The 15,036-nt window shown below is 45.4% G+C and overlaps 1 protein-coding gene across 1 annotated transcript in view; it reads right to left on the reverse strand.

Moving 5' to 3' along the window:
- The window catches only part of LOC144530951 (LIM/homeobox protein LMX-1.2-like), a 47,949-nt gene that overhangs the window by 10,047 nt on the left and 22,866 nt on the right, over positions 1-15,036 (reverse strand). The window contains exons 3-5 of the mRNA XM_078270771.1: positions 1,423-1,473; positions 1,064-1,296; positions 215-390 (exon numbers count right to left, since the gene is read on the reverse strand). Of these exons, the coding sequence (XP_078126897.1) occupies positions 215-390; positions 1,064-1,296; positions 1,423-1,473 (460 nt within the window). The remainder of the gene's footprint in view (positions 1-214; positions 391-1,063; positions 1,297-1,422; positions 1,474-15,036) is intronic.

Consider the following 15,036-nt stretch of genomic DNA (forward strand, 5'->3'; position numbering starts at 1 on the left):
GTGTGCTAGAGTAGTGTATAGTTCCAAAATGTCACACAGCCATTATTTTTATTTAATTCACTTTCTTTCTGCCTAAAACGGAAAACTTAAATATGAGCACATCATATGTTTAGAATAAGCTGCCACCATGCAAACCTTTAGAATGCTCTTCTACAGTTTGATCAGTGCATCACTTCAGTCAAATATCTCACTATACTCAGTCTTCTCGGCTTACCTTTCTGCACGGTTTGGAGGAGACCTCGAAGGAGGCCTTGAAGGCTCTCCTCTGCTGGGTGGTGAGGATGGTGCGTGGCCGTTTGGGCCGACGAGGGTCTTTGCTGTCCTTGCTGGCGTTCCCTGCTGCAGGGCACTTCTCTGACTTCACATCCAGGTCCTCATCCTCACTCTTATCTGTCACAGACAGAAACAAACGATAAATGCTAAATGATTGTATTGGACTGCAGATTGGATTTGACTGACGTTTTGTGTGCAACTGCATGGGAATTCTCTTTTGCTGATGGTTGAACCCAAAGCGTGATGGCGGGGAGGAGCTAACGTCAGGAAATATCGCAATGTGTGAGCCACAAGGTCTGTAGTAAATGGTAATTGCACATTTCCCATTTACATTGATTGAGTTACAGGCCAATATGCCATACAGATACCTTGATTATAGCGTCCCCTAATGGCCGATCATCGTCAAATTTGGTACAGAGCCTAGCAGTGGCATGCCAAACAAGAATCCCATGGTTTGTGTTGGTAGCATTTACTTTGGCCGAAGTATGCTAACGTTCATGTTTAGTCGCTAGCTACAAAGATTAGTTTGTTCATAATTTGCGCATTTTTTAACCGAGCAAAATTCTGATAAATATTTTTCAGGGCCATCTGAAGATGCTATATGGCAAGTTTCAGGCAGTTCCAGCTAAAACCTTAGGAAATTGAAAAAGTAGGTTTTGCAAATATTGCGATCTGCGCGTTGCCTTGCATAATGATGCTAAGAGACATAGAGATGTACACATGAGTACATTAAGTAATTCATTGGCTGTGTTTTAAACTCACTGGGTTTGTAATAGGCTGTGAGGGTTACCTGAGTCTGAGCTGTCTGGACTGACGGTGCTGAGCAGCTCCCTCTCCCTCTCATAGTCGCTCCTGCACAGCAGCTGACCTTCTTTCAGAACAAACTGGTCTCCTTTGCACAGCTGGCGCTCACAGACGCAGCAGCAGAAGCAGCTGAGATGGTAAACACTCTCCAGAGCTCGCATTACCAACTCCGTGGCTGCTATCTTCTCCAGACAGCCGCTGCACTTGGTGGCAAACAACCTAAGGAAATACGGTAGACACACCAGTGCTAACAATGAAGACTGTGGAGGGATGTTCCGGGTGAGGTTGGGCAGATTCTGGGCATTAACTGAACTTTGGATCCAGCACTGTTCATTTTGAGTGTACCTCCTGAGACTGACACATAGTGGCCTGATCTCCTTATTGAGGATTCTGCTTCTAATAGCCAAAAAGACAATAACACAGCAAGATCACAGCTGAAAACAGATTTGTTGAAGAATGGACACCAGTGATACAAGCAATGCCAGAATTACAGTCATCTTTTTTTCTTCTTTTCTTTAGTTCATTTTTCTATTTGTATTTGTGCTCTTGGTACATTTATATCTTTCTGTCTGTTTGTTGTAATTCAGGCCATACATGGGGCTGTCTAACTGTAGTGTTGGTTTATGGATAGTATGAGCTGTGGAATGACATGTGTTACTCAGGGAAAGGAAATAGAAAATGACCCTTACCAAAGGGAAAAGAACTTCTCATAACTGACTTGGAAGGACTATAAGTTGAAACAAATGTACTTGTTAATTCATCTCCATCTTGTTATTTGTTATGTGTACCACTGGACCTGAGGCCCTCTGTCACTGATAACTACAGTTATATGCTGGTTAGTCTATATCCTTGATGTTCCACTTCCGGGATTGCTCTGTTGCCGCCGGAAAATCCGCTGGATATCCGTTGCCTTGGGCTTAACAGAGACAGAGAGAGAGAGACAGAGAGAGAGAGAGAGACAGACAGAGAGACAGACAGAGACAGAGAGACAGAGAGAGAGAGACAGAGACAGACAGAGAGACAGAGAGAGAGACAGACAGAGACAGACAGACAGAGAGAGAGAGACAGACAGAGAGAGAGAGACAGAGAGAGAGAGAGAGAGAGAGAGACAGAGAGACAGAGAGAGAGAGAGAGAGAGACAGAGAGACAGAGAGAGAGAGAGACAGACAGAGAGAGAGAGACAGAGAGAGAGAGAGAGAGAGAGAGAGAGAGAGAGAGAGAGAGAGAGAGAGAGAGAGAGAGAGAGAGAGAGAGAGAGAGAGAGAGAGAGAGAGACAGAGACAGAGAGAGAGAGAGCGGGAAGAAAGATTAGAGAAGCCAAGAAGAGAGAAAAGAGAGAGGGAACAAAGACAAAGAGAGAGAAGGGTCTTTTGGAAGTGTTAACGGTGTGTGTGTGTGTGTGTGTGTGTGTGTGTGTGCACGTGCGTGCGTACGTGTGGGTTTCTTTTCTGTAACTCCTTGCCCTGGACTGGACGTTGGTAACACAAAGATTTTTATTTATATAGCCTCAAATCACAGCAGAAGTGTTTACGAATGAATACTTTATTGTTAGTTAACACTAGAACGGCCAGAGCAGATGCCATTGAACGTTGTGATTAAAAAGATGGAATTATTCATGTCCATAACCCTATGCAGACCATAGTAACTCAGTCCTGCCTGCCGGCGCATGGTGAGATGAAGGGAGAGACGGTGAGCTGCTGCCAGACGAGCCGCTGACTGGGATCACTCAGAGCAGCAAGTCACAGAAAGGCTCTGGATAGTCCTGTAAGAAAGTCGCCAAGTTGGCAACACTGTGTGTGTGTGTGTGTGATATTCATTACATTAGCTGGTCCAGGGTCTGAATAGTAGCTTCTAGTAAAAAAAAGGAAGGTTGATAAAATATTGAATGTTAAAATGTTGAAATAGATAAAAACTGAATGTTCTTTAGATAAGACATGGTGTGGCTCACCGGTGTTCATCATTCACACTAGGACAGAAAAAAAGATGTAATTTGTAACAAAATACTTAGATACTTAGAGCTTTTATTTGTGTATTTGAAATAATTAAAATATTATTTAATATGTCATTTTATTCTCAAATAAGAGATCTGTAAAATCAACTGTACAACGATGAGCCTAATCCCAGGCTACAGCTCAATGCAAGTAAATCACGTGACATATCCTGTCTCATTTTGAACCACCGTGTTTCATTCTCCGTCAGTCAATGGTCACTTAGACTGACACAAACCACCAAGCATGCACCCCACCTCAATCCATCCTGATGGGCCACATCAAATCTTTTTTAATTGCAGTATTTTGTATTTTATTTTGATACATTTGATGAGCAAACCTGTGTATTTGTGTATTTGTGCCCATTGGTGGGTGTGAGATCAGAAAGCAGCAGAGGCCGGCAGACTGAGTGTTGAATCTGGGAACAGGGCTAAAGGAGGGCAGGGTGGGGGGAGGAAGGAGGTGGCTCGAGCAGGTACAGAAGGCTCAGTGTTTGGACAGCTGCACTCCTCATCCTCTCTGAGTGGGACTACCCTCCTCTATTCATCAGCCTCTCCCTGCTGTCCAACTCCCTCCTGCACATTTACACAACAACAGTACAGAGACGGAGACGGTCACGTTATCGTTGATATATCAGTGGCTGTGAAGGCGAGTATGGTTTGAATGGGAAGCTGTTAATACAGTGGACAAATGGCTTGAGGGGCATTTAGACCAAAAACAGCGATCTGGAGATTTTTCGCAGGGTGGTGCGACGGGGGGGAGTGTCAATGAAACGGCCCATTTGTGTGACGTCCTGTTGTGTTCTTTAACCCCCCAACAAAACACAAATATACTTTATATTTCACAATTACTGTTTTCATTCAGATCGTTTATAGATAACGACGTTTCCGACTTTTCAACTTTATTTCACAGGAGACAGAGAAAGAAAAGAGAGGAGCGAGGCATAGTGAGTGCTTTGTTTTTGCAGGAAACATTCAGCTATTACACAAACTCCCGGGCAGTTCAGAGCTTGTGTTTGGTTTTTAAAACTTTCTTGTGGCAGAGATAGAGGCAGTGATGTTTCCTGTTTCCTGTACGGGACTCTCACACCACAGCTCCAAACACTGACAAGTCTGATCTCCGTTACATGATTGGCCAGCGTGTCGTGGTATTGCGTTTTTCCAAAAGTTGAGTCAGTCTCAAATTTTCGCCGCAGGCCCACTGCGTTTTTTGCCCTTAGAGCAACCCCCCCGCAGCCTAAACGCACTACCACCATTCAACATGAATGGAAAGACCTACGTTTTGCCGGACCGTTGGACAGCCGACGCAGGTTGTCTGTACACAGCCTTAGACATGTAGAAGTGGTTTCAGAACTTAGACCAACCGGTTTTCATCCCAACTCGTCACATACTGACGCTCTGTCAGGAACTCTTGGAGACACCCTGGGTAGCTCTGCATATCAAACCGAACCACGTGGCTAATTCAAACACAACTATGTGGTCAGGTTTAGGCAACAAAACCACGTGGTTAGGGTTAGGGAAAGGTCGTGGATGAGGTTAAAATAAGTAATGTCACTATAGTGACACACAGGACATGACCCGCGGTCTCCTGGGTGAAAGTCCTGTTTTGTTTGACCCATCCACCACCCTGACCCCCTTTCTATGTGGACGTTGGAGCATTTGTTCTGGAGCTTTTTCTCTGAGCATCTAATATTGCCGCAAATGGGTTTACAGTAGAAAGCCCTGAGTGTTTCATACAGACGTTAAACGGAGGCTTGTGCGACGGTATCAGACGCATAGAGCTGGGACAAAGCGAGGTATTTGACGCCCTGGGAATGAGAACTAGCTAGCTAGCTATGTTAATATGAAACACCATCCATTCTAGAGATGTTCCGATACCGATACCAGTATCAGTATCGGCTCCGATACTGCCTAAAACGCTGGTATCGGGAAGTACTGGAGTTTATGCACCAATCCGATACCACGTAATAAAGCCCTAAAGATCTACGTTAAAGTAGTTTATTTATGTTGTTTTTCCGTTATAACTAACTGTCAAACTGCAGAATAACAGAAAGTTCTGGGGCGTTCATTGTTTGTGTTTGTTCATGTTTCACAAAGAGTTTAACCTGATAATAAAATATATGACACACTGGTATCGGATCGGTACTCGGTATCGGCCGATACGCAAGTTCAGGTATCAGAATCGGTATCGGGGAAGCAAAAAGTGGTATCGGACCATCTCTAATCCATTCCAACTAATAAAAGTAAGCTACAACATCATTTACAGGTATGTGAAAAAATAATAAAGGTAATAAAAGGAAATGTAACATCAATTTGTGTTGGTTATTTAAATATATCAAAGTTGAAACTTATAACTTAAAGTAAACAAATGACTAAACGGTCAAATCAAAGTTTAATAAGAATGAATGGAAATATAATAAATGTTTGTCTGCTGGTGTAGGGAGCCATCATCACATGTGAGTTCTCCTAATCTAAAAGGCAGATTTTCATGTAATTTACAAATTTTTGATTTTAAGGACCCCATGACCTTTCCTCTGGACAAACACATTTAAATAATAACATTATGATTCTTACCAACACGTGGGGTCTGCGGAACCTCACAACTTCAAGGAGCAGCTACCGAGGCTGAGACTTTTAGTCTGGCTTATTTTTAAAACCTTGTATGGTGCAGCTTTCAATGTGAGTGAAAGTTTGTTCCAGCAGACCATTCATGAAAAGTCCTCAGCGGCTCATTTAAGTGGACCACCACTGCTAGGGGCCACCTCTTTGGAGGGGCCACCTCTTTGTAGGAGCCTCCTTGACCTCCTGGCCCTCTTCCCCTATGCTTCCACACTACTCCAGCAGCTTAACAAGCATAAAGAGGTACAGGATTAAAGAGGATAAGAGGAGTGGAGAAAGGATGAAGCAGTAAAAACAGACTGTGTGTGTTTCTTCACTGTTCTCTTGTTTGTTCTCCTTCCTCGGGGAGCTGGGTGACCTAAAGGACGAGGCTGGCTGGGTGGGTGGCGGCTTCGGGTGGCAGCTTGTTGGTGTTTTAATTAGTAGGCGTAGTGAAAAGATGATTGTAAAGGAAGCAGGGGGAAATAAAAGCAGGATTCAGAGAGTGGGGATGAGCTGTTTGCTCAGCCAAAGCTCAAGAAGTCAGAATAAGGCCCCAGGATTCTCTGGGGACTCACTTCAACATGTTTGTTAGCAGGGAAATGATCTCAGCAATCAATCAGATGCACTCATTTATTCACCTTCTGCTGGTTCACCACACACTGAAGAGTCATCAGAGGTGGTGGTGTTGGCAAAAGAAGGACGACGGGGAAGTAATTGGTAAAATGAAGGTGAGGTGTAATATAAAAAGTAAAATAATTTGATCCTTTAGAAGATGTATACATTATGTCATGCACATGGCCAAAAGTATGCCTCAAACTAAACTAGATATGTCAATCCTCACATTCCATGTGATTCTGACACCATGGACCTTAATGTGTTGCTAGAACACTTCCAATCTATCTCCCTATCAGCTGTTGGAACCTGCTGCAGGGACTTTCTCCCATTCACCCACAAGAGCATCAGTAAGCTCCAACACTGTGTGCGAGTCCAGTTCACCCCAAAGGTGTTCTTCCACAGCAGACTGGGTAATATTTCTTTATAGAGCTAGCTTTGTGGACGGGGGCATTATCAGTCACTACAGACTAAGTAGGGAGTGGGGACTGGTGCCAGTTGAGTTCCCCTGAACTCAACCTGTCACTGGCTCATTGGCTCCGCCTGTCATACCCACATGCTTCAACAAGTCCACCATCATTCCTGTGCCCAAGAAAACAAGACCATCCTGCCTGAATGACTAGTGCCCACTGCTCCTCACTACCAAGCACAGTGGACCCAGTACAGTTTGCCTACCGTCCCAACCGATCAATGGAAGACGCCGTAGCACACGTCCTCCACACCAACCCTATCTCACCTGGAAAAGAAAGGAAGCTATGCGAGATTACAGATCAGCTTTCAACACCATAGTTCCCTCCAGACTTGTCACAAAGCTCATGAACCTGGGATGAAACACCTCACTGTGCATTTTGATCCTTGATTCCTGACAGGTAGACCCCAGGTAGTGAGGGTGGGCGGACACGCCTCTTCCACCCTCATCCTTAACACTGGAGCACCCCAGGGCTGTGTTTTGAGTCCTCTGCTGTACTCCATGTACACACACGACTGTGTAGCCACTTTCAACTTCAACAGCTAAAACACAGGACTTCGCTTCCTGGGGGAAGCAAGTCAAGTTAATTTATTTATAGAGCACATTTAAAACCAACCTAGGCTGAACAAAGTGCTGTACAAAGTTATATTATGTTATAAAAACAAAGGAAGACAATAAAATGCGGAGCACCATGTGAAGCAGCGTAGCCGACGTCACAAAGCTCTGTAGCAGCTTAAAACAACTAGCAACTGCTACTCTGCGTCATGGAGCTCGCCACTGTAGCCGGCGTAACGTCTCCTAGTTAAGCACTATATCTTACATTTTGGCGTTTTGGTGCATCATAATACGGACCCGTTCATGAGAATGTGTCGCAGTAAAAGTTTGGTTTGGTTGTGAGTTTGGCCATCATCTTATAAATTAAGATGGTGTATACATATCAGATTAGAACATTAGAAGTCAAAACGTTAAGCCAGCAGACCTGAGCATGTTGCACACACTCACAAAACAGCGGCCATCTTGGATAATGATTAGACCAGTGATATGACATTAAACTCTAAATCTGTAAACTGCTGATACTTTCTAATATACAGGCGACTCAAGATACATATAGGGAGAAAGGAGACTTTGTACAATACTGCTCAGGGACAGTGGGAACATGGCATTGTGGGAAGAGGCAGGTTGCCATGACAGCTGTTGGCAGGTTATCTGATATTAAATCTTGGCTGTGATAGAGTGGTGGTGGACACCCTGCGGGAGAAGGGTGAATCCTCACAAGCTTGCTTCTGGATTCTATGTGTGTGTGTGTGTGTGTGTGTGTGTGTGTGTGTGTGTGTGTGTGTGTGTGTGTATGTCTGTGTATGTATATGTGCGTGCGTGCATGCATGCAAGCAAAGCAGAACACAAGCTGATGCCAAGTTCCACACAGAGAGAGTGAAAGAAAGAGAAGGGGGTGGGTCAATAGCCCAGAGGTCCTGAGGAGATCCTCAAGTCCATTTCGTGACAGTGAAAGAAAAAAAAATGCTAATTGGATGACACTGACATACAGTGGTAAATCCAAAGAATGGACATGTGGTTTATAGCGTTAATAAGAATCAGGATAAGACAGCAGACAAACATTCTTTTGAAGAAGCAATCATCTGTTTGCTTGGTCACCTGGGACATCGGAACAGTTCTAAACACAACATTGACATGCAGTATTATCACCTTTAAAGTTGTGGAAAACGAGTTAGCAAACACGTTGCTGCATGGGAAGTGGGCCTGGATTTAAGGGGGGAGAAATATGTGTAAAAGTATTGAACAACGATTTAAACATGGAAAAACACACTTGGGGTTGGTTTGCTATGCATCAACTTAAAGAACAGTGCACTTTTGTTGGTTGGAGGATACTCAAGAGACAGATATCTTAGAAAGAATGGTCCAAATCTAAACAGCAGAGTGAGACATCCTGACTTCTAGTCCCCGTGCTCCAAACACCCTGGATCCCATAGAGACCCTATCAGATGTGTTGTAAATGACAGAGTGACAAGAGAAATCATGAACGTTGAAAACAGAAACGCAGTGATTTCAATAATAGTGCCCGCTTGTCTCATCGCAGCTCTTTTATCCTGAGAGCTGTCAGGCTTTAAAGTTGTTTAAATATTCTCTAATTGACTGCCTGATATGCTGAGTAACTGTCTGTCTGTTACAGACAGTAAGAGAAACAGAGACACACAATAGTCTCAGAGTCTAGTTACCATGACAACGGGCTGAACATCACAATAGTGACACTCCCCAAAAATACAATTCTGTAAATTAGTGGCACACACAAACACACACACACATACACACACAGAGCAAGTGTTCAGTGTTTTTGGTTGATTTTATGATTTGTACCTTTGTTATGTCATCATATTCCTTGACGCTTTGTCAATATTGCCTTGTTACGCTCATGCTAATAAAGCGCATTGACTTGTACGTGTGTGGTCTGTACTGACTGGAGCCCAGCATACTGTCTAAACATGGTACCAAGAAGCAAGAAAAGCCCTCGAAGCAAACCACAGAGAGAAGAAAAGCTTTGTGGATGCTGTTTCCAAAGTTCTTCGCCCCTTTTAACGTTGGTGGTTTTCTTCAAACATTTTTCAAGGATATCTCAACCCCCCCAATGTTGAACCCAATGTTACACCCTTGCGTGGACATACAGAGGAGAGTGTATGGACCATGTACACTACCGGTCAAAAGTTTGGGGTCACTTAGAAATTTCCATTCCACTCCATCATAGACAGAATACCAGCTGATCTGAGTGGGTGGCTGATCTTTAATACAATATCTACATTGCCCATTATCAGCAACCATTCATCCAATGTTCCAAAGGCACATTCTGTTTACTAATCTGATATCATTTTTAAAGGCTAACTGAGAAAACATTGGAGAACCCTTTTGCAATTATGTAAGTACATAATGTAATCTGAAAACTGCTGCCCTGATTTAAAAAAAACTATGTAACTGATCTCAGCTGGTATTCTGTCTATAATGGAGTGGAATGGAAATTTCTAAGTGACCCCAAACTTTTGACCGGTAGTGTACCTGCCTATCTAACGATGCATTCTGTCATTTTGACTTAATATCAGAAATGTATATCTATATATCCAGAGCAGAGTGTATGACTGGATAGTAAATCTTAGCCCAGCAGAGCAGAGGTGCAATAAATACACCAGGACTTTTTGCACTTCGCACTTTAATTATAACAGTTAATTCTTAGGATGTTGTGTTGTCTGTGCTGTCATGTGTGTCCTTCTTTTGTGTCCTAGGACGCTTTGTTGATCTTATGTTTATTTGATTTTATGTTGATTTTAGAATGTTTTTTCTGTTACATGTTTGTGTTGTAAGGCAAAAGATTGTAGCTCTATGTCCAAGACAAATTTCCACTCGTGGACAATAAAGTGTATTCTATTCTAATCTATTCTATAATACCATGTGAGTGAGTGAGAGATTGTGTGTGTGATTGATCTAAAGGGGCTTTTTGTTAAACAATCACATAATGTTTGGAGAACTTGTTTGCTTGTACAGTAAGTTTTTGCGAAGCAGCACGCTGCTGCATCCAATGAACTCACAGAGTTCTTATTTTATGTTGCATGTCATCAAGTCACTCTTTACATCATTCACCCTGCACACAGCTTTCTATAAGCCACAGACCTGTCGGGGGGATTAGAAATGTATATTTTTCTAATGTGGTGTTCATCACTGGCAAAACCAAAATGTCACCAATATTCCAATCCCAGCCAAAAACACTTTAACACCCACACACACACACATATGTATATATATACATATACACATTTACTACGTGAAGGTCCAAAACGCCAACATGTCCAGGTTTCCAAAAGAATCAAGATAAAGTGTGAAGAACAAATCCTATCCTATCTTTCAGCCGGATGGCTGTGGTTTTGCAGGACGCAGCAGTGCACGCTAGACAGTCACGTGTCCACTTTGGCGAGCTCCGTGACCGCCAGCCCATGCTCTGAGTGCACGTTCATACCTTTTATGATAAAGTGTGCACCTTTGAATGCAGAACAAACATCCTGAATTATTTTGCTGTAATGAAAATGACAAGTTGGACTGAGTAGCAAAGTGTGGGCTAGTTTTATTTCTACATCTTGAAAAATTAGTCAAACTAGACAGAATAATACACACAAACAATATGAGAGCAATTTATGTGATGTATATCAAGTATGAAGGCAACAGAATATTCATGTTTTTCCTATCATTTGTCTCACAACTAGGATCATCTCAGGATAATTTAACATTAGTCCATCCAAACGTCAATATTCTGAGGGACCTAATACCGAAATATTAATAAAATAGAATGTAAAAGGGGAAAGCGTTATAAGCAAATGCTTTAACCTTTTCGGTCAGTATTGATTAGTTAAGAATAGTTAAGATGACACTGTATGAATTAAGGTGACATTTTGTTTTTAGTTGGTTTACTATTTATATGATGTATGTTATGTTGTATATCTATGTAGTCAAAATAAACTAAACTAAAAATATATTTGAGCACTATTTAGTTGTACATATTTTACAGTATAATAGTGTGATCCAATCTAATCCACTTTATTTATATAGCACGATTTTAACAAACACAAGCTTTCCAAAGTGCTGCACAAAAAGATAAAACAGAAACAAGTAGAATAAATAAAAAACTAAAAATGCACTGCCCACACACAATAAAAATATGCAAGTATACACATAAGATCAACACTCTACCTGGTGTTAAAAGCCAAAGAAAAGAGGTGGGTTTTAAGAAGATTTTTAAAATGAGACAGAGAGGAGGCCTGTCTAATGTGCAGAGGCAGTCCATTCCAAAGTTTTGGAGCTGCAACGGCAAACACTCGGTCCCCTCTGAGCTTGAGCCGAGCTTTAGGCCCCATCAGGAGCAGCTGGTCAGCTGACCTGAGAGATCGGCTGGGAGTGTAGGGGTGCAGCAGCTCATAGAGGTAAGCTGGGGCAAGGCCATTCAAGGCTTTAAAAACAATCCATCCATCCATCTTCATCCGCTTATCCGGGGTCGGGTCGCGGGGGTAGCAGCTCCAGCAGGGGACCCCAAACTTCCCTTTCCCGGGCCACATTAACCAGCTCCGACTGGGGGATCCCGAGGCGTTCCCAGGCCAGGTTAGAGATATAATCCCTCCACCTAGTCCTGGGTCTCCCCCGAGGCCTCCTCCCAGCTGGACGTGCCTGGAACACCTCCCTAGGGTGGCGCCCAGGGGGCATCCTTACCAGATGCCCGAACCACCTCAACTGGCTCCTTTCGACGCAAAGGAGCAGCGGCTCTACTCCGAGCTCCTCACGGATAACTGAGCTTCTCACCCTATCTCTAAGGGAGACGCCAGCTACCCTCCTGAGGAAACCCATTTTGGCCGCTTGTACCCTGGATCTTGTTCTTTCGGTCATGACCCAGCCTTCATGACCATAGGTGAGGGTAGGAACAAAAACTGACCGGTAGATTGAGAGCTTTGCCTTCTGGCTCAGCTCTCTTTTCGTCACAACGGTGCGATAAATTGAATGTAATACCGCACCTGCTGTGCCGATTCTCCGACCAATCTCCCGCTCCATTGTCCCCTCACTCGCGAACAAGACCCCAAGGTACTTGAACTCCTTCACTTGGGGTAAGGACTCATTCCCTACCTGGAGAAGGCAATCCATCGGTTTCCTGCTGAGAACCATGGCCTCCGATTTAGAGGTGCTGATCCTACATATAGGACTATATCCTATACTACAAATAGGATTGGTGACAAAGCGCAGCCCTGCCGGAGGCCAACTCTCACCTGAAACGAGTCCGACTTACTGCCGAGAACCCGGACACAGCTTTCGCTTTGGTCGTACAGAGATTGGATGGCCCTGAGAAGGGACCCCCTCACCCCGTACTCCCGCAGCACCTCCCACAGTATCTCCCGGGGCACCCGGTCATATGCCTTCTCCAGATCCACAAAACACATGTAGACTGGTTGGGCATACTCCCAGGCTCCCTCCAGGATCCTTGCGAGAGTAAAGATCTGGTCCGTTGTTCCACGACCAGGACGGAATCCGCATTGTTCCTCTTCAACCTGAGATTCGACTATCGACCGAACCCTCCTTTCCAGCACCTTGGAGTAGACTTTACCGGGGAGGCTGAGAAGTGTGATACCCCTGTAATTGGCACACACCCTCTGGTCCCCCCTTTTTAAAAAGGGGAACCACCACCCCGGTCTGCCACTCCTTAGGCACCGTCCCAGACTTCCACGCAATGTTGAAGAGGCGTGTCTACCAAGACAACCCCTCCACACCCAGAGCTTTAAGCATTTCTGGACGGATCTCATCAATTCCTGGGGCTTTGCCACTGTGGAGTTGTTTAACTACCTCAGCAACCTCCACCAGGGAAATTGATGCCAATCCCCCCCTCATCCTCCAGCTCTGCCTCTACCATAGAGGGCGTATTAGTCGGATTTAGGAGTTCCTCAAAGTGCTCCTTCCACCGCCCTATTACCTCCTCAGTTGAGGTCAACAGCGTCCCATCCTTACTGTACACAGCTTGGATGGTTCCTCGCTTCCCCCTCCTGAGGTGGCGAACGGTTTTCCAGAAGTACCTTGGTGCCGACCGAAAGTCCTTCTCCATGTCTTCTCCGAACTTCTCCCACACACGCTGCTTTGCCTCTTTCACGGCAGAGGCTGCAGCCCTTCGGGCCCTTTGATACCTTGCAACTGCCTCCGGAGTCGTCTGGGATAACATATCCCGGAAAGACTCCTTCTTCAGTCGGACGGCTTCCCTGACCACCGGTGTCCACCACGGTGTTCATGGGTTACCGCCCCTTGAGGCACCTAAGACCCTAAGACCACAGCTCCTCACCGCAGCTTCAGCAATGGAAACTTTGAACATTGTCCACTCGGGTTCAATGCCCCCAGCCTCTACAGGGATGCACGAAAAGCTCCGCCTGAGGTGTGAGTTGAAAGTCTGTCGGACAGGGGTCTCCTCCAGACGTTTCCAATTTACCCGCACTACCTGTTTGGGCTTACCAGGTCTGTCCAGAGTCTTCCCCCACCCCCTGACCCAACTCACCACCAGATGGTGATCGGTTGACAGCTCCGCCCCACTCTTCACCCGAGTGTCCAAAACATACGGCCTCAGATCAGATGAAACGATTATAAAATCGATCATTGACCTTTGGCCTAGGGTGCTCTGGTACCAAGTACACTTATGAGCATCCCTATGTTCGAACATGGTTTTCGTTATAGACAATCCATGACTAGCACAGAAGTCCAACAACAAACAACCACTCTGGTTTAGATCAGGGAGGCCGTTCCTCCCAATCACGCCTCTCCACGTGCGCGTTGAAGTCCCCCAGCAGAACTATGAGTCCCCGACTGGAGCCCCATGCAGGACTCCACTCAAGGTCTCCAAGAAGGCCGAATACTCCGAACTCTTGTTTGGTGCATATGCACAAACAACAGTCAGAGTTTTCCCCCCCACAACCCGCAGGCGTAGGGAGGCAACCCTCTCGTCCACCGGGTTAAACTCCAATGTAGCGGCGCTCAGCCGGGGGCTTGTGAGTATCCCCACACCCGCCCAGCGCCTCACACCCTGGGCAACTCCGGAGAAGAAAAGAGTCCAACCCCTATCCAGGAGTATGGTTCCAGAACCAAGACTGTGCGTAGATGTAAGCCCCACCAGATCTAACCGGTAGCGCTCCACCTCCCGCACAAGTTCCGGCTCCTTCCCCCACAGAGAGGTGACATTCCACGTCCCCAGAGCCAGCCTCTGCTGCCCGGGTCTGGTCCGTCGAGGCCCCTGACCTTCACTGCCACCCATGTGGCAGCGCACCCGACCCCAGCGGTTCCTCCCACAGGTGGTGGGCCCATGGGATGGAGAGATGTCCGCCACGTAGCTTTTTCGGGCTGTGCCCGGCCGGGCTCCGTGGCAAACCCAGCCACCAGACGCTCGCTGACGAGCCCTCCATCTGGGCCTGGCTCCAGACGGGGGCCCCAGGCTTCCTCCGGGCAGGGTCACTTCATCCCTTCCTCGATTTTTCATAGGATTTTTGAACCATTCTTTGTCTGGCCCCTCACCTGAGACCACTTTGCCTTGGGAGACCCTACCAGGAGCACAAAGCTCCAGACAACACAGCCCTCAGGTTCATAGGGACACACAAACCTCTCCACCACTATAAGGTGATGGTTCCCGGAGAAGGCTTTAAAAAACAAATAAAAGAATTTTAAAATGAATCCTCAAATGGACAGGCAACCAGTGGAGTGAAGCTAAAATAGGTGAAATGTGCTC

This window comes from Sander vitreus, chromosome 16 (assembly GCF_031162955.1).
Source record: "Sander vitreus isolate 19-12246 chromosome 16, sanVit1, whole genome shotgun sequence".
Lineage (NCBI taxonomy): Eukaryota > Metazoa > Chordata > Actinopteri > Perciformes > Percidae > Sander > Sander vitreus.